Here is a 20,083-nt window from a genome sequence, read left to right on the forward strand (position 1 = left end):
CTAAAACTTTCACATCAGGTCTCTTGTCCAGCTGCTGAGTCAAAGCAGGACGCACGGCTCGATAATGGCCTGTATATCTTTCCAAAAGAGCTTTGAGGGTTTTTTTTTTTTTACAGGAGGCTGACCTCCGTTAAGAACAGGAAATACAAACAATTCATGACTGATTGAGATTTCGTCCCCAATGGAAAACGCCATTTGTAGACACAGAAGTGCTACATGAATTCCTTAACTTACGTTTTCTTGCAGAAACATTTAGTTTCTGTGAGCCACATTTCCCGGTCGGCACTATAAAATGTGAACGCATGATGCATGATGATGATGAATGAAGTATAATAGTGTGTGGTTTGCTCCAGCATCACCCGCTGCAGAGTTTTTGTTATTGTATCATCCAGCTGGCGAGGCCAATTATTACTTAACCCATAAAACAATAAAACACTATGACACTGTTAGTGGCTGAAAACACTATAAAACACGGCTTTAATGAGCAGGTCTCATGACAGTGTATGCTGCAGTGCAAGTTGCACTCAGCACATATGCAACCAATGTGCTATGTGTAAATATATTACATGTGCTGAATACATCATGGATTAATTACACATAAGTGAACCGTCTTCATTGCTACGTGTTGATTAGCTGGCAGGCTACTTAAAACCACCACCTCGCTTCAGTGGAAGTAAATGGTATTTTGTTGGTGGTGCTCACAGCATTGGAAAATTACATAACGTCTCTTTTCAGAATCACTGTCACAAAGTACAAATTCATTGAGCTTTTTCCTGTGAACAGAGCAGCTTTGCCAGCCATAGTCCAACACAATCCTTCCAATGGAATTCTGTCATTGACGTACACAGGCAGTGGTTATGATGGCGGTGACAATGTAACTGTGCAGAACTCTGAATTCACCCCACTGAGCTGCTTTGTAGCCTTGTGTTGCATTCTACTTCCGCAGATGTTAGCTCTCGTGCTTGTGGTGTGAAACTGCAGTTTTCTAGGGATAATCCACTGTGAACAGTTTTGTATTGTTTGGAAGACAACTGAAGACTCATTGTGAGGTCTGTGGATTATCCAAAGTAACAGACACTGATTGTGAATAGAGACGTGTTGCTGTCTCTCTTTTTTTCAACGCTGCTGTGTGCACCGCGGACATAATGACATCCATCTTCGATGTACTGGGACAGCAGCAGTAATGTCAGAGACGGACAACTCTGGGCAAATACGTAAAAATATGGCATCATACCACCGATGCATTTGTCATTTATGTGAACCGACCGTTTACATGTGGTGATGAATTCATTACAATTAGACATGAGCGCTTCTCTAATTCCCTGCCAACAGCATAACATTGTTTCTATGGCTGTTAAATAGGACTGTGTGTGTTAATACTAAACACTTTGAGCCAATATTTATGTCCTGGCTGATCAGAGCAGTTGTGTCGCCGACGTTTGCGTCGTAATGATGACTTTGAACAATGCCACCGCGCCGCCATTCTCATCCGCACATACATTATTGTGCTTATAGGCCAAGACGTGCGGAATGCTTTCAACTTTTATGATGCAAAGTTGTGCCAAGAGTGTTTTTCCCCCGCCGCTTGTCTCCGCGAGGATTTCAAAGGGGAAAGCAACACATGCTGTCATTCATGTCCTGCCGTTCAGATGGACCATTACACTCAGATCAGGTCGGCGCGTCTGATGTGCCGAGTGACGGAACAAAATAAATAGCGAGCGCAAGTCTGTGAAAGATTTGCAATGCAGTGCGTTAATTGACGAAGGGCTATACCAATTAGGCGCCCATGATTGCTGTGTGAATATCAGTGCAGTCACGCAGTTCGGGACTCGGCGCAGAGTAACACCACTGTTTACTGAACACAAAGAGCGTAAACAAGAGCTGGCAGCAAGGACACTGCCAAGTGTAAATAGCTGGGCATTCCAGAGTATTTAAAGGTTCTCCAAAGATTTCAACCAAATCTTAATAGGGAGAGAAATAGTTAACTGTTTTATTAATATATTTTAATTATCTTTGTAGGCAAATAACATGGATAAAAGGGCTTTTTTTTGTTGCACCAAGAATGGAAATCAGTATGTGTTTCATATAAAAGCAAACTGCTTATCCAGCATTACAGGGCTTACTATTTTCTGAACTATTTGGAATTTGGCAATAAACTTGAAATATGTGGAAAAGATGGTCGGGCTTTTGAACCGGCTAAAATGAACTGTGCTTTTTAATATCGTGGTTTAATGTAGAACTCCAGAAAAGCTTCAGTTGAATGGCAGGAAATTAATTGGCAAACATTTCGAAAAATGGATTCAAACATTTTAAGTTATTTTACAAGCTAAATGCCAAACATTCCTTGTTTTTTTTATTGTTCTGAATGATAGTAAACAGATAAATTTTTGGGGTTTTGGACTGTTGGTTGACAATAACAATAAATGTGAAGATGTGCCATTGGGCTTTATGAATTCCTGACATGTTATAGAAAGTTATCGTTAGTCGCAGCTCAAGTATTAGTAGTTCCACATAAACGATACCAAAGAAATCAGAATCAAGTTAATGTTGCAGGTCTTACGAAAAAGGTAGTGACGGTTAATTTCAGGTTAATGCTCATAAAACATAATCTACAGTTTTTTTTGTTGCTGTTTCAAAATTCCAGTAATGCAGCTCTGGAAACACTGAACCAATTCAGGTAACAGGATAGAGACAAGCATGCAGGGAAGATGTCAGTGGTTTTGGCCTCCAGATACGTTGATCCCTGTGTTTAATCTGCTGCTAATTGTAATAATATGTTCCCTCTTTTTTTTGTTTGTTGCTGTTGCACAACTTGACTCAGAGAACAAACACTTCATTAATCAGGTAGACTGTGGTAAGTAGTCAGTAATGAGGTGAATGTTTGAAGAATAAAGCGATAAGAACCCAAATGTTTGGTTCACACACGTAATTATGCATTTATTGACAAAGATGACTCAGGTCGGCTGCGGGACAAACTGATGTCCATCCAACCAACAGATGGCTGTCTTCAGTTTACTTAGCAGACCTCCTGGTCCTCTTATCCCAGGAGAAGTTTGCTCCGTAGGACTTCACCCGGGGCTTTGCGGTCCTCTTCTCTGTTATATCGTAGCTCCAACCTGAAGTAGAAACATCAGGGTAAGTGATGGGGGCGAGAGCGTCACGTATATTCACTTTGGATGCGTTCCAAACACAACGAGGTGTTTTGTAGACATCAACAGGCTGCGTGTAGTCAGAACTTCACTAATCATTTTCATGGTGCAATAAACAGAGTAAGCCAGTTTCCTTTACTTAGTTTCAACAAACTTTCCCAGATGGTTCAGTTCTCAGAGTCAAAGTGAACCTTCTGTTGAGATTTGCTGGACAGTAAACCGCCCCACCTGTGTTTACCTTCACTGACGCAGCCCTGTTCGATCCCGTTAGTCCATCAAAAGTTAATGTTTTAGTACTTGATTTGTTGAGACCCAAACATTCTCATGAGACGTTTTTATTGCCATAAATGTCTTTAAAAGGTGCCTTTACTACTCATTATCACCTGATGTCCATCCTGGTTTGAAAGGTTTAATAAGGTGTGAACATTTGAGGCACATTTTGCACACCGTGGCGTTTTTTTTTGTGTGCCATTCATTTTTTTTTTTATTTACGTTGTTTTAGTCATGAGTGCTTTCACACAGAACACAAATATAACACAGCTAACCAGCAGAGTCCCTTTTTTCTGGAACGAGGTCGATTTTTGGGAACAAACTTCCATGTCCCTTTTTTCCTCACTTTAAATGTTTTCCTCTCAAATTTAAGAAAATTGTTGAATTACCATTTTTCTCAGCGAAAGCGACGGCGTCTTCCTTGGAGGAGAAGGAGAGCGTCATGTTGGATAAGGGATCAGCCCTGAAAGGCAAGAAAGAGCCGTTAGCCACACAAAAGTCAAAGAATAGGGGGAAATATCTTAAGGAATGTTTTTATGATCCAAAATGCAAAAAACTTTACACAATAAAGATAGAAGGTGTCGTATGTTGAAAAGAATGTAAAACCCTTTTTCAGGTTGATTTGAGATGTTTTGCTATATAACTAAACTTGACTCGATACCAAAAATAATTTGCTAAAAGTATAATGAAAAAAGTCACAACACAGAGAAGCAAAACAGTCTCATTCATGTATGTACTGTAGAAATACAGGTAGGAGGCTCTTACGTTGAGGCCCAGCCCATCAGCGGGTTCTCCCAGCGCTCTCTGGTATCGAAGTCCAGCTTCCACTTTTTGGTGCTGTTGGCTCCTGACTGCATGGCTGTTTTGGCCGGCACAAAGATGTGAACCTTGCGTGTTTTGATGTGCTCCTCTGGGACTCCAGTCACACTGCTGATGTCCTGAGGGACAGACGGAAATAAAGCCCTACTGTAAGAAACTGTTGATTTCAGGCTGAAAAACACCAGGAATTTAAACAGGAATTAAAACGGGTGTTTTATTTTTTCATTTAAAGGTCTAACAATCAAGTGGGACCTCATTTGATCACACTGAATAACAATCGAACTTTACAAACACGTTTGTGCTGACGCGCTGTGAATCTTCACCTTTGCACCAGCACCTGATTTGAAAACATGAACACATTAATAATGAAATAATTTAAAATGTGGATCAAGTAAATGATTAATGGAGAATTAATCAGCTTTAGTGTTTGTAAGCTACAAAAGAAAAGACAAATGCATTAAAATTAGGGGTGGGCGATATGAACTTAAAATGACATGTTTTTTTGTTTTTTTTGCAGTGACGGTATTATATCACTGTATCACAAAAATAATATTTGGGGAAAAAAACCTGGATGCGTTTCTAAGCTCCAGATAAGAATGAAAATGAGGTAGAGACCTCCATGTGCTCTGGGACCAGCAGCGTGCCCCACAATGTAAAAGTCATTCAGAGTTTGTAGCATTAATAACGGAGCCTTTGGTTTGATTTGTGAGTGACCTGTATTGCCGAGCAACCTGGATCTCAGCAATAAAGAACACTTGGAAAAATAACTTTCAAATAATAAAACAGTAAAAATGTGAGGAAAGTTTTTTTCACTGAAGCCAAATGGGAATTCCATTACACTTAAAATAATTTACGTCTTTGAAGAAACCAAAAGCTGACGTAACCTTTTACATCTTAACACGCATGAAGAAAGACTTTGAATAAACACCGCGTAGCATAAATAGACGGCGGAAGATCTTTTGAGGGCTGAACGTAGCAACACAGCAGCGATGCCGTCTGAGGGGACGCTACATGCGTACGAGCCGCATCCGCGCTGCTCACATGGACCGACAAGAAAGAGGTTCCTCGCCCAGAAACAGTGTAAACTGTGTGGGAGTAGTTCATCGGGTGTTGTATCTCCCTCGTCCTTTGGTGTGTTTGCTAAAACTCAATTGCGCGTTTGTTTTTCACGGTCATGAACGTGGTGACGGTGATGAAATCCCTTGTGCTAAGAAAATCATGTGTACGAGAATAACAAACCGTTATGTTTTGTTCCACAACCATTCTGACTTTCATTTGACTTTGTGACTGATGTATTTTTCCTTCCCTGCAAAGAAGGAGAGGTCATGCAAAGATATATGTGCGCGTTTGTCGAGAGAGGTCGTCTGACAGTTAGTTTGCAGGTGTTGTTAAAATAAAACATGAAGCTCTGACAAAACGTCTCGGAGCTCGGAAAATGATCAGTGGCTGTAAAAAGTACATATTTTTTGTAATCCACATCAATCTGTAGAGATTTATTTCCACTTTTAAATATCGCGGTCAAAATAGCTCAAATACATCTTCAGTGTCAGAAAAACAATAAAACATACTATTTGTAGGTACTGTAAGATAAGAGTTTGGATTGTATTTTTATTGTTTTTGTCTGGAATCTTTGCCTCTTCCAGCACAACTGTTGCTACTAACTACAAATAAACTTTCCTGGGCTGTAACCTGTCAGTGTGATATTTCACTTTATGTGTGTTCAATGGGCTTCTCTGAGGCAAGGGTTCAGTCTTCACAGTTTGGGGTTTTAGACTTTAAATGTGTGTACAATATTATTATAATGGATTAACAGCATTATACAAACAGAAAGAAACTATAGCTGGATTCAAAGGATAAATATAATAGAATAGCCATCTTTATGCTGTTATTCACACTTTTGCATTGAGGTTGATGACATTAAAGGCTAATACTTGAGATGATTTATTCCAGACCATCAGAAAGTAGGCCAGCGCGACAATGGGAGGAGGAGGGGCCTATGGGTGCACTAAATGCATATTCCTGAGCAACTGGAGCCCCTTCAAGCTCCTATCAAGGATCTGGTCCGATTCTTCAGGGAATTAGCAAACAAGCAATGGGAAGTCGGCGACAAAACACAGACGAACCTCCCAGCACGCAGGCACCAGCCACCCAAGACTGAGGGCTTTCCAGGGCGCTCTCCTTTCAATACCAGATTTTTACACATTTCAATGGCCATTACAACTTCAAAGAATCAAATTTTCATCATTGTCTGTCATCTGTTGATTTGTAGAGAGGAGGTCGTTTTGCGTGAACTCCACACAAAGGCCTGCCTATCCTTTGGCAAAGGAGCTTCCAACGGTATTTAAGCGCAGTAATTTACGGGTCCAATTGCTAAAGTCCTGCTCGTTTCGGTGAAACATCTTGTGCCATGCTCAGAGGCAAGACCCCGGCTGAATTTAATCATAAACAAGATCTGCACTTTGAAAAGATTGTTAAAATGAAAGGGAAAAGACGAACAAAGGGGGGGGGATGGGGGGACTTCACAAGTGCCTGGTAATTATTTCCGGCTGCCCTATCTACTTAACCTTAACAATTCCTTCTTGTCACAGAGAGGAGGAAAACATGTTCTCTTCACCCAAAAGGGGTAATGGTAGACAGTTCATGACACAATATAACACACAGTGTGAGAGAGCAGCAGAACGAGATGACAGCTTTTAAAACATTGCTTTCTGGAGGATATACGTGTTGTTGTTTTCTATTTTAATGGGACACGATTAAACGAGGTTAGAAAAACTTCCTGAGAGTTTTGGACGAAAGGCAAGAACCATTAAAATACTTTGCGCACATTGAACCGCAACACATTTAGAGTAGTGAATCAAGTACAAAAAGTACCTTCCGAGTTGAGGTAAATCAAATCTGCGGTCAGAAACGTTTAGCGGCTCTGATGTCTGGTGTCTTCTGGGGGGATGGATGCATGGAAATCCCTCTCCGAGACGCATTGAAAATCATACCCTCTTGGGATTAGCAGGCCAGACTATGGTTACGGGTATGTACGTTACATAAACCATAACTGACACATGAGGCCCATGTATGGTAAACTGGCGCAATAATTTGTCCAGATGTAGCAGGCCTTAAATCACATCTTAGGCGTGGATGAGCACAAAAGGTCATTCATGAATGAGGGAGGATGTGTCAAAACAAAAGCTCTGCCAAATCACTGAAAACACTCTGCTCATTATCTGGCATTGTTTGCAAAAAATTCGAGTCTAGACTTCTATGATACTTGCATGCATAACACTGAAAGCCAGGAGGGTTATCGGCATAACAGACTCACCCACAATACCCGGATTCACAAAGAGAATGATTGTGACTGGAATGTGGTGTGTTCCCAGGAAGACTAGAGAAGGCCATCACAAAAGGAAAACCCACACGGTGGGCACTTTTTCTTCTGCCATGTACAGGAAGCAAAATGAGAACTATCAAGTTTGACACTATTCACAGGGCCTTCACGGGGCCCTACAATACCTGGCTGGGCAGGCAGAATGCCGGGCTTAAGAAAGGGGGGAAAAGGGCTGGCAAAGTCCCCGTCACGTGAAAGCGTGTCGATATTTCTGACACCTCCAGGCTGCGTGCCAAATAAAGAGCATAGGGACTTGCTGTGGGGCCGCTGGGCCCACCAGAATGCTGAGAGCCGGTACCCCTAATACTCCAACACAGACCTGAGATGGAAGATTTCCATGTAAACAACATTCAAAGATCTCGATGTGCTTCGGTGGTGAAAAATGAAGGAAATAACTATATATCAGATATCAAAAAGCACAAAGCACAAAGACTAGCTGTCTCGAAATCAAAACATTTATGGAACAAACGGGATTAAGATTGTGAATAAAACCAACTATTTCCATTTTAGGATTAATTTCTCCATTTACAGAAGTGTCCTAAATATTAATAAATAAACTGTGGTGTAGATTATGAAAATCAATTATACAATTTTTTTTTTTTGTTGACAAGATGTGACGTCCAATTTATTCAACTTGGTGGAATCCATTTTAAATCTTTCGCAAACAATATGCATTATTGTGGTAATCATGGTGAATTAAAACATGGTTCTATTCATGTTAGCGCTGTTCGTTCACCCTAGCCAATAAGGAATGGATGACACATTGTTTCCCATCACATCAGCCAAAGAAATATACTTATTTAAATAGTCTAACATTTTGTGAAATGCGCTTATTGGCGTCAGATGAGAAGATCAACACCACTGATATCTGTCCATCAAGTGTGAAACAGCAGCCAGGACACGGTTAGCTGAGCTTAGCATGAAGAATGGAAACAGCTCTATCCAAAAGCTAAAACCAGACGAGGTAGAGACAGAGCACATGGCTGGATATGGTCAAAATGCTAAACTGTGGGCAAATTGTTTCAGGGATAGGCAGCGGTGTCTATAATGTGAATTCCTGGATGTTAAATGTTAAATGTAGTGCTCCCATTAAAAGCTTATTTGTTCTCAAAGTGTACTGAAATAAGACAAGATACGTTCGGGACAAATAATTCAGCACTCCTTTATTTTAATATAGTCAACAATATGAAGAAAGTGTTCCTCTGGATTACCCGTCTAAAGTGTCATTGTGTAAAGACCGAAGTTATATCCCATGACAATTATGAACATGCCAGACTCCAGTGTTGGTCTAAAGGAAAACGGAGCAAGATAAGCTTCCTGCTTCAGCTTCCAGACCGTGGTTCGGGAAGCACCTGGGGTGTGTGTGTGTGTGTGTGTGTGTGTGTGTGTGTGTGTGTGTGTGTGTGTGTGTGTGTGTGTGTGTGTGTGTGTGTGTGTGTGTGTGTGTGTGTGTGTGTGTGTGTGTGTGTGTGTGTGTGTGTGTGTGTGTGTGTGGGGGGGGGGGGGGGGGACTTGGTTTGGCCTCCAGGGCTGAAGTTTTGCAGCGTTTATTCATGCACAAACTGAAACCTACACTCTACACATTTGCTACCACTTGACAGCTTTACGGTTAATTTCTTCTCTGCTCCGACCGCCACCAGCTGTCTGCTCTGAGCGCATCCGCCGTCACTCTCTCTCTCTCTCTCTCTCTCGCTAGGCCACACACTCGCAACGCCCACTCTACTCTTATAACATATGCATCGGACTGTGTCAGCGGCCGGCAAATATAGGATTGAAACTGTAAACGTTTTTTAAATATACATAGAAAAAAAAAAAAACTGTGGCTCCAAAAAGAGCTCCCTCTTAATTTCTCAAACGAGGCGTTTCTGTTGTTTGATGGCGGAGCCAAAGGCATCATCAGCTGGAACGCTGTCGCGCTGATTCATTTTGAAAGAGCGGCGGCCAATGTGGAAACACTAACTCGACTCTGTCTCAGACGTTGCTTTCGAAGGGCTGGCCTCCACCACTACTGTCCCCAAAATGGTTTGAACACTTCTTGTCAGTTTCAGATGATTTGCGGATGAACGTCCACATTCCCTGCTGTTAAAAGAGTTTTTTTGCCGGTAAGAAGATAGTCATATATACTGAAAACCAGACATCACTTTTGGATGTTGAGAAAATGGTGAAGTAAAGCAACACAAATCACTGGAATGTTTTTAACCAGATACATTTTGATGAAGATATTAATTGCATAGGAGAGGTCTGAGAAGCGGTTCCCCCTGGTGTATGTGGAGCGTCCGGGGGTTTTGTTAGAAGAACTTCAAAAACAGGTGAGGATGGGGACCTGGTCTTCTGAACACCTTTCTGCTCTTTCACTTAGTGAACTGAATAGCCCCATCTGCTCCACACAACATCACCCGATACGCCCTTTGTGTGTATTTAGAGGATCATTTCAAACCTAAAACAAACCCTTAAAAAGGAAATTCACATCTGTTCTTGCAATGATCCCAACCTCAATTCTGATTAACTCCTCAATGAACCCGAGAAGTGAGGCTGTGTGAGCCAGACATGAAGTTAATATATTGACTTATATTGTTTGAGCCATTTAATGAAGGAAAAACACCAAACATACTCTGGTTACAGCTCCTTTAATGTAAGGATTTGCTTTAGAAACTGAATGTGTTTGGGTTTTGGACAGTTGGTTTGACAGAACCAGACATTTTAAAGATGTCACCATGGGTCATGGGACGTGCGTCACTATTTTCAGGTGTTTTATTGACGAACCAAATACTTGATTAATTGAAAACCTAATCAACAGATTAATCAATAATGAAAATAATCATTTGCTGCAGACATATGTGCCTTCTAATCCTAGAAGTCCTTGAGGTCCTGAGAACACGTTGGTGCTGGTGGTCTTATTTTTAAGACTTGAGGCACAGAGTGTATTCCTGTTAGTGCAGCTACTAAACAGACAAACAAATAAAGGATGTTTGTGCATGACAGGCTCAGACAAAATCAAGCGTCACTAGACGGGTGACGGTGGACACCGTGACACAAGTACAGTCCAGCCCATCTTAGCACGAACCCCCCCCCCGCATGCCAAGAATTGCGCCTTGGCAGCCAGGAGGGGTCACGAGGTCAGCCGAGCTGAATCATGTTGAGTCAGCATGTGGTGAAAGCCCAAACACATCACCCTTAACCCCCCACTGTCCAGCCCACACCCAGGCCGAGAGCCTCACTCATCAGCCTCGGCCGGTTCCCACCTTCAGACCTCTTTGAAGTGGAGAAAGCGTGCCAATTACTGATTGGACATAGGGGGGGGCGTCTCTAATAGAAACAAATATTATGTTGCTTCCTCATGTGTGGGAGTGGTTCAGCACAGGAGAACGAGAAGCAGCTGGCACGAGGGTCATCTCGAATCTCACATTACACATACCGGTGAGGATCGGAAGGGGAGGACGGGGGGGGGGGGAGGACGGGGGGGCATTTATGAACGCCGCCCATTCAAATGTGTTTTCATAGGTATTCTTCATGAATTATGAAACTATCATAATTTATCAAGCAGAAATGGCTCAGGGTTCAGTTTGTCTGATACATCTCATCGTAAACTGAATATCTTTGAGGCTTGGACTGTTAGACGGACAGCCGAGTAATACGGAGATGTCCCCTTGAGCTATGGCACTTGTCCAAATTTTTTTGGGACATTTTGTTATCTAAATAATGAATCAAAAGAAATGGTCCATATTTAGTAGTGCACATTGAAGTTCGAACCACCGATTCATTTATTTTCATTGACCGTTAATCAATCGATTTTTCTACCGGTCGCTTCATCGTTCGGCCTATAGAACGTCCTGGAGCCCACGCTGACGTCTTGTTTCGTCTGACCAACAGTGCAAAGATACATTCAGTGTGCTGTCATAGACGACTGAGACAAACTAAGAACCAGAGAATTACAGATAACTTTAACGATCCATCCATAAATGAAGTTGAAGTTACGTTCTGTGAAAATTGAATTACAACTAATCGTTTAATAGACTAACCGTAAGATGCTCGTTCGATTTTTGTTATAACCTACAATAAACAGGTAACATTAAACATTAGAAACCACTTCTGATCGTGTTAAGACACCAAAACTAGTTTGTTAAATCAGAAAAAGAGCTATCGGCTCACGACCGGCGCGAATAAATGGAAGTGTAGGCAAACAGAAGTAGCGAGCCTGTTTTCATCCGCTCTGCAAACACAACACTTAGCGGCGAGACACTTCCTAAAAGCACCCAGCGCTGACGGGGTCTGAGGAGTCCTCTTAAGAGGCTTAGCCTCTATGGAAGAGAGTGTTAACGAATGAAATACTATTTAGTAGATGATACATAATAAAGCCTCTTGTCTGGCACTCTTCAAAGACCAACATCCTCTGACCCGCTACTCCAAACTTGAGCCGAGAGAGATTTTGCATAAGCGCGCCGTATGAGAGGGCGGCCAGACAAAACAGACACTTAAGTTGTCTATGTGCGACGGAGGGAGGGTGGGAGAGAGGGTGAGAGAGGGGGGGGGATGCGGGTGGGTGAATGTGGTCTGCTCCACTGTAGGTCACTCTGTGTCTGAGGACAGGCTTAGAGAATATACACCGCACTACTGCAGACTTAAACGGCTTGTGCTCGCTATATCCTCATAGTTGGGTTCTTTGTATTGTCTTTGTTGTCCTGCACGCTTATTTTCTCGCAGTTGCAATTTTCTCAAAATGCATTTAATTCAGCGGAAATGGGAGTTCTCAAGCAAACCGCCACGTCCTGTTGAATAGGTCTGACTGAGATGATCTTGTGTGAAGCCGGCTTCCTTTGGGTAATTCTGCATCAGGGGATTTTCTGATATCTTTGCGTGATACATCTTGACCGACAAGACTCGGGCGCTTTCAATCTGATTTCAATTTAGGCCTTTAAAAACAACCAACAACCTGCCTTTAGACTCAACAGCGTTACTGCAATCAAACCCCACATCTTTTGTCCAGATGGGATGTTTTCCTGCCTAAGCAAGCACTGTGTTCCGAACACACGAGAAACCAAAGACTTCTGATCAGCAAATGTAACATGCCGAGCGCTGGATGGTCCTACCAATTTAATACTCTCTTCCTCTCCCGGTCCACCTCCCTCCTCCGTTTCCCCCGCTCTCTAATAACTGTCCTCCTCTGTCTCGTAAAAACCCTAGTGCCTTTAGAGAACTCTATAACAAGGCTTCACGAGCGCTTTAAGATTACGGGGTCGTCTTTATGTGGAGAGAGGGAGCACACTTGGCCGCGGCTGAAGCGGCGGTAGAGGCTCAGTGGAAGATATTGTACTGTGGCACATTGAAGCAGCTGCTGAGCTTAGAACCGCAGTGGTTTCTGCAGAAGGGCCGGAGAGCAGAGTGAAAGGCCTGACTCTAATTAAAGGAGGTCACAGACATTTCGTGTAAAGCCGTGTATCACTGGCCAGCCAGCCGGACCCTGGGAGCTGCCCAGCATGCTTAATCAAACAGTAATTATAAACAAAGGCAGGTCGGCATGGGCACTGTGGGGAACAGCTTTGGGCACAGGAGCTCCATCACGCAGGTCTTTCTATTTGGCATTATTACTGAAAGTCAGACAATGCCTTCAAAGTTTGTGCTCACACAAATCTCAAAGTTAACGTGGGTATGTGATTTTTGTGAGCTTTTAGATGTGGGGACAGAATATGAAAACAGTCCGCAGTAGGGCTGCGATAACATGCGATTGTTTTCAATATTTAATCTGCCGTCTCAATTATTGATCATTTGTTCTGTTAATAAAAAGGTCTGCCATCACTATTTACTATTCAAGGCTATGGTGACTTCATCAAGTTCTGTCCAGGTCAAAACTCAAAGATATTAAATTTACGATCACGTGAGACAAACGAAAGCAGCACATCCTCACAATTTAGAAGCACAAAAAAATATGGATTTAAAACACTACTCTAAAACTGAAATAATATTTCTTTCTGATATGGAGAATGGTAGTCCAATAATCCCTCTCTTTTTAGCTCTGGATTTTGTCTCCACTAACTTCTGAGGGAATTATCAGGCTCTTAAGCGGCTAAATGCTCCACACTGTTGACCACCTGGTTGCTGACTTTGTCTATCTGCTGTGTGCTGTTGGACAGGAAGTGTGCGATGGGTTTAGTAGAACTTTACTGACAAAACAATGAGCTGAGAAACTAAAAAGCTCAGAAATAGGTGTTACTTCTTAGTGGGTATATCACTACGAGTCATTGGATCCATCGTTATAAAAATAAAACATTGATTAAAGCCACTTTAATGACTAATCATATAGTTGCCCATTATTTCTTTTTGTCCGCAACCTCCTGCTAAATTGTTCACAAATCCTCTTCACTGGATTAGTTCACATTTTTGAAGCCACAAGAGGATTGTTGCCCTTCATCGCCTAAATGTGTCCGTAATGGAGAGGGCCTACCAAACTGCAGAGACGCAGGTTCCTGCGAGGTGTGCATTTTTTGGGTCAGACGAGAACTAAGGACAAGATAATGGGTGTCAGACAGATTTTTGTTTTTGGGAGCGAGGCCAAAATGCAACCTCATCTAAATGAGGTTATTCAGAAATGTGCCCTATAGTATACAATAAAAGGCGCACAAGGTTCTCCTCGGGAGAGAGGGAGAGAGAGACAGAGACAGAGACAGCGTGCAAACCCAGCATAACCTCTCAGCGGATCGAGACCTTTGTTTGATTGGTCTAACCAGAAAGCAATTCGCACTTATTGACGGCCTGATGAGTGACTAGTGTGCTGACATACGCTGAATGCCCAAAAGGGAGAGAGTGCTCTCATTGCCCTCTTCCATGTGAGACGGAGACCACTGTACTGTAAACAGCTGAGGGCCTCTCTTTTTTGGCCCCGTCTGGGTGAGCATTAGAGTACTTCCCGCCGTCGCCAGCAACCGGCAAGCCACAAAGGGACCTCTGTGGCCGACAACACTGAAGTGGCCACTGTCTTTTTTCGCGAGTCTCAGGGTGTCTCACACACTTTTTTCCATGCAAGCTTCTTTTCTTTCAACCCCCTCCTCGTTTTTTTTAGAGGCCCTATTTTTTTTCTTCCTCCTCCTCCCCTCCGCTGTTCCTCTCAGTGGCCCCTACTGAGAGGACAGAGACAGACACTCCGCTCAGCCAAAGGTTTGTCTGCCAGTATGGTCAGCTTTGGTCTGGAACAAAAGCGTACTGACGCTGCCCACACACAGCAACCCCCCCCCCCCCCCCCCCACCCCCACCTTACCCCCCCAAAACAAGTCCACAACAGACTCCCACATTCTCCCCAAACTCCCTCTTTCCCCGTTATCTCCTATCTCCTTCATTCTTTCAATGACAAGGCATTCACTTCAAAAGATCATTCTTTGTTTTCAGCGGTTGGTAACCTTGACCACTTCAGATGATGTTTAGGCTGTGCTTTATCACAGACCCTGTCTGATGAAATATAAAGCTATCTACAGCTGGACCACATCAGTCATAGAAAAGGGTAATTCTGAATTCATCCGTGAGCTGACTTTGATTACACATTATAAACTAAAACCCGCTCTTCAAGTTCTTTTGGCTCAAGCCACACCTGTTGACGAGTGTAAGACTGTTCATAGAAGGTCATGAAACAAAGCCACAGACGTAGTCTCCAACTGCTAAAGGTAAATGGACCAAAATACAGCACGTTAGCTTCATCTGGATTATATCATTCCGCTCAGTCACCGGCAAAATGATCGGGGAGCTCGCCGTTTATTTGCACACAGCACCCACACTGCAACGATACACAGCCGGGGGAACATCGGCAGAGTTTCCCTTTAAGTATTCGGGTCACAGTCGGCTTTCCCCCGCTGCTTTCAGCAACAAATGTACGTAGGGATTAGAGAAACTACTTTTTTTTTTACAGCAAGATTTTCCAGGAGAAAGACGCTTTCTTGGCCACGCATACACATAATGTTTAGGGTTGCCATGTATTCGTTTTACCAGTAGAGTCGTTAATCCTGCCGATTGTATTATGGATTAGTCGTTTAATGCATAAAATGAATAACAAATATTCAAATATTACCATCACATCATCTAAATGGAAGAGCAGGGACCAGTGAATGTTTGGCATTGTTGTTTGAAAAATTATTTTGAGATGATTTATTTATCAAAAATTTGGCGGATTAATTTCTGTCCATCGACCAACTGATTTATCGACTGATCATCAGCATCGACGGAACGTGTTGCAGCAGCAGCACAGGGGCAGAACGAAAGTAGGACAAAGTAGCCTGTGGAGGTCTCAGTAAACTGCTTTCATTAAACATGTGGCCGTACGGACACAGAATCATAGTAACCAGGTTACTGAATGTGAACGTGCTACAGGACTCAAGCTAAATCACAACGACAAGTCAAAGCATTCTGTCAGATCACATGTGAATAAAGTCATGTAAAGCCGCTAATATCTCATTGACCTCATTGATGTAGACGGGTTGGTTTGAGAAAATACCTATAAAATGTACAATATGGGTACGGATTCATTAAAGCTGTTATTTTGGCCCATGAATGATGTTCCTTTTTTAACTTAGCCTGAACTGAAGCAGTTCATTGTCGTATTAAACTATAATTTTTCACCTAAATTCCGTTTAGTAAACTACTATTCAGTAGCTGGAGTCTTTAATAACTTTTCTTCAAAGGTTGATCGGAGGATTAATGGAAGAACCACCAATATTAACTTTTTCCATCATATTGTTACAAAAGCCTACTGTCTAATACGAGCTCAATTTGGCAATGGATTAAGTAGAGTTTTTGCTAACTATTTTTCCAGGAGGGTAATTGGAAGACAGTGGATCAGACAAACATCAATCTGTGTCACGTCGACCTCAGAGGGATACTCACCAATTTCTCATCAACAGTAATAAGTTGCGTGTCTTGTCCCGGTTTCCCTGCCAGCCTTGATGTTGATGTGCTTGCAGACCTGAAAGCCATTAGATAGACATTACACGCCAAGCACAAACTGCCAAAGGCGGACAAGAAACAAAGAAGTAAATTACACAAACAAATTGCACTCTGCAATCCCTGAGTATCTTGGAGGCAGCGGCGGGACGAGGATACGGTGAACATAAGAGACAAGGAGGAACCCCCCCCCCCCCCCCCCCCCCCGCCCCGCCACCACCTATTAGTTCTGTCTGGTGGGTCTCTGGCAGACTGTCGCTCTCATCCTAATGACAGGACGTGCTTAACGTTGGCCGTGGTCAACTGTCAGGCGAGGACTGTGCGGCTCTTTGTGAATGTGCAGTCGTGTCCCGTCACTAAACGGCCATCATGGCTCAGCGAGGGAAGGGCCACTCCAGAGAAACACCTTCCAGATAAAAACGCTGATAATCGCAACTATAGATTTATTTAGACTGTTTGATTTTTACATCAGCAATTTCCCCCCACAATTATCTCAGATTTGAATTTAAATATAAAGAATAAAATGAAGGCGACCATTGTGACCCTGGTTTCTGGTGTGAAAATTCCACATAGATGCATTTTTTTTAATTATATATTCGGCTCCTTAAGTCATTGCTTGAATGAATCTCTGTTTTCTGCACTCACTTACAGAACAATGTTTAATAGACACAACTGTATCTGGTGACCAAAATGTACAATCAATTTCTTGCTGAAACAATTTATTCATCAACCGATTAATGAATGGATTGAAATGACTAGATTCCACTTCTGACAACTGATCATTAGTTCCATTTAAAAATTCCAAATGTTTGTTGGTTTGAGATTTTTAAACGAGAGTGGTTATCTACGACTTCATGGTATTATGAGTTAAATGCATCAGTTTACAAGGCTATTCATTATAGTTGACAAGGCAACAGTTTACTAAAAGAAGAATTGATTGATCAATTAATAATGAAAGTTGTTTGTTTTGTTACTCCATGGTCAACAGTTTGTCAAACTATTTGTTCACTTATTGATTTTCCTTTTCCCTTGCTTTGCCAAAGACAGTCTTAAAAGCAAACCTTAAAGCCAACAAACTGTCATATAAAAAATCAATTTCTTAACATTGCTATATTTATGGGCTCACATTTATAATGACCTCATCGCACGATGTTGCAAATGTCTAAACATAAAAGCTGAGGAGGCCTTGTGGTGTGTAATGTGTGTCTCACATTGTTCAATTCTGTAAGGCAAAACAAAATCAGCAAGTAAAACAAAACCGTTCTTCACTTCATAGATGCCTTTCTGCACCATGCACTGGACCACACACACCTTGGTGAAGGGAGTATGAAGAACTGCCTGTCTTAATGGTCACTATTTCAGGAACCCGTCTACCTGACGAAGAGCCACTTTGCGCTTGAAATGTTTTATAGTTTTTTTTAAAAAAGGGACCAACAGTGGCAGGCGGGCTCTATATCTATGCAGGTTTATGTTAGCTGACACCAACTGATGTCTGCCAGGCCAAATGCTTAGTTAAAGCTAAGAAATGGTGACAAAATAAAATAGTCATATTCTTAAGTCAGTACCTCAATAAAATATAATATCGTGGCTAATATTATCTTTAGCCCTTACTGTCAGGAAAACACTACATTGGGGTATCAGAGTAATTATTTCTCAGTCAGACAGTATATCCTGTCAAATCATTGCATCAAAAGATATACTGTAGGTTGTGTCTCCCAAGGCCATGACAACCCCACAGTATAGATCTCTTGTTACCAACTCATTTACTGCAGCAGATATCTGGATAGATTAGAAAAGATTAGATAAGAGTTATTTTTATTACTGTGGGTGAATGTTTTAGAGCAGCACAGGACAAATGTGTGCGAGAAAGAAAAGGCATAAAGTAACATTACAGATGTAACTTTAAGAGGTATAACGGCATTACCATTTGTGCAATAGTGTTTAGTTCACAAAATAGTAAGTGTACTTTGCTTACTATGAATAACATAGAAAAGAATAGAATATGTCCAGTGAAGTATCATCTTATACAAGACTAACTGTAACCCACAGTGCAGAGGCGTATCTGTTACTACAATAAATACATTGAGTCTGAACATAAAACTCGTAGACTGACGTCTTCTTTTGACAGTAGCTGTTAGCTTCCTTACAACAATCACTGAGCTCCCTACATTGACTGTAGGTTAGCTGTTAGGTTGGAGTTAGCTGTGACTTAACTAGTCAGAAAGTGACCTTTCCGGGGAGGACTGTCATAAAGTAAAGTCCCCGTCTCGCCGAACATTGGTCATGATAACGTTTTGCAGCACACGTGTGGTGCAGTGAGCAGCGTTGAATTGCGTTAGGTCTTAAACTGATGTCTAACAAGACCAGCTGAACCTAGCATTAGCTCATTAGCTGACTAGCCAAGTGCCGTAAGGACACGGGGATAACATTGAGAATAGGAAACAGCCAAGTCACTTTAAAGACGTAATATGCAAGCAAGGGCGTAGCTAAGTGTGTAAACTCTCATATTGAGCCCAATAAAGAGCGACAGCCTTTAACATGATGTATTTAAGTACTTTAACGCTGGCTAGCTTATAATCACTTACTAGCCTGTGACCTGCCACACACACGGCCTGCTTGCTTCGTCTTTAGTCGACATGTTTCAAACAAAATGACTCACAGTAACACGCCCGAATACAAAGTTAATAAATAATTCATATGGAATTACCTGATAGGATTCAGGGCCAATTTATACGCTGCATTGAACACAGATAAACGTCCCAAGCCGAGAAGTGACATTGAGGACGCCATGATTGTTGTCAACAGTGACGTACGGAGACCGCGAAGGAACAAACCGTGCGAGCGGGTGGCGGAGACAGCTGGCTGAGAGGTGGAGGACTGGTGCCAGCAGCTAAGATTACTTTACATGGATGCCTTACATGCTGCGAGACATGTCCAGACATATCTACCGTCTATTTATGCCGTGGATGTTTGTTTCATAGCACAAATAACGACTAGGATGGTGTTAATGGAAAGAAACAGCACATCCAGAGGAATTAACCTTTAATTCATAGGCTACTAGAAGCATATTCCCTTCCTTTTTTGCTTAATTATCAATCAGACTGTGGTTCAAATATGACTCATGGGTTTATAAAAAATAGTTGATCTTTTTTTAGGAATATGAGCTTTCCCATATTGTTGTGCTTCATCAAATGGTTTTAGTGAGTTTAATTTATTTTAAGGGTTCTTCCACCTGATTTTGTAACTGGTGTATTGATTTTAAGATATTTATTCACAGTTTATGGAGTGAGTGTAGGGCCATTATTAACTGTATTAAACATTTTACTGTTGGCCTACAACATATACAGGTAATTATGTATTTAGGATTCAGGGTTTTATTGGAACATACTGTATTAGAGGTGGCAATATGAGTACAATCCTTTATCAGGGCCAAAGTAATTTTCTGTAACAATAATGATATGTATCATGACAGAGTTAAGTTCCTGGCATATCAGTTCAGAAACTGTTCATGGATAAAAACACTGAATTGAGAGCAGTATTTGTTTTT

The 20,083-nt window shown here is 41.9% G+C and overlaps 1 protein-coding gene across 1 annotated transcript; it reads right to left on the minus strand.

Annotated features, from left to right (window-relative positions):
• Window positions 1–422: 422 nt before the first annotated feature.
• On the minus strand, window positions 423–19,361 carry ndufs4 (NADH:ubiquinone oxidoreductase subunit S4). The gene is made up of 5 exons (XM_079162037.1): window positions 19,244–19,361; window positions 16,480–16,558; window positions 4,185–4,357; window positions 3,809–3,882; window positions 423–3,116 (listed from the first exon to the last, which is right to left on the minus strand). The coding sequence occupies exons 1-5, from the start codon at window positions 19,324–19,326 to the stop codon at window positions 3,013–3,015; spliced, it is 513 nt and encodes a 170-aa protein (XP_079018163.1). The 5' UTR covers window positions 19,327–19,361; the 3' UTR covers window positions 423–3,012.
• Between the last annotated feature and the right edge of the window lie 722 nt (window positions 19,362–20,083).

The sequence above is a fragment of the Pholis gunnellus genome (genome assembly GCF_910591455.1).
Source record: "Pholis gunnellus genome assembly, chromosome: 6".
Taxonomy (NCBI): domain Eukaryota; kingdom Metazoa; phylum Chordata; class Actinopteri; order Perciformes; family Pholidae; genus Pholis; species Pholis gunnellus.

Excerpts from the sequence above, each read along its gene's own strand:
- ndufs4 (XM_079162037.1), bottom strand. The coding sequence starts at position 19,326 with ATGGCGTCCTCAATGTCACTTCTCGGCTTGGGACGTTTATCTGTGTTC. Across the intron at positions 4,358-16,479 it reads TTACTGTTGATGAGAAATTG|GACATCAGCAGTGTGACTGG; the intron begins GTGAGTATCCCT and ends TCTGTCCCTCAG. Across the intron at positions 3,117-3,808 it reads CGCTTTCGCTGAGAAAAATG|GTTGGAGCTACGATATAACA; the intron begins GTAATTCAACAA and ends TTTCTACTTCAG.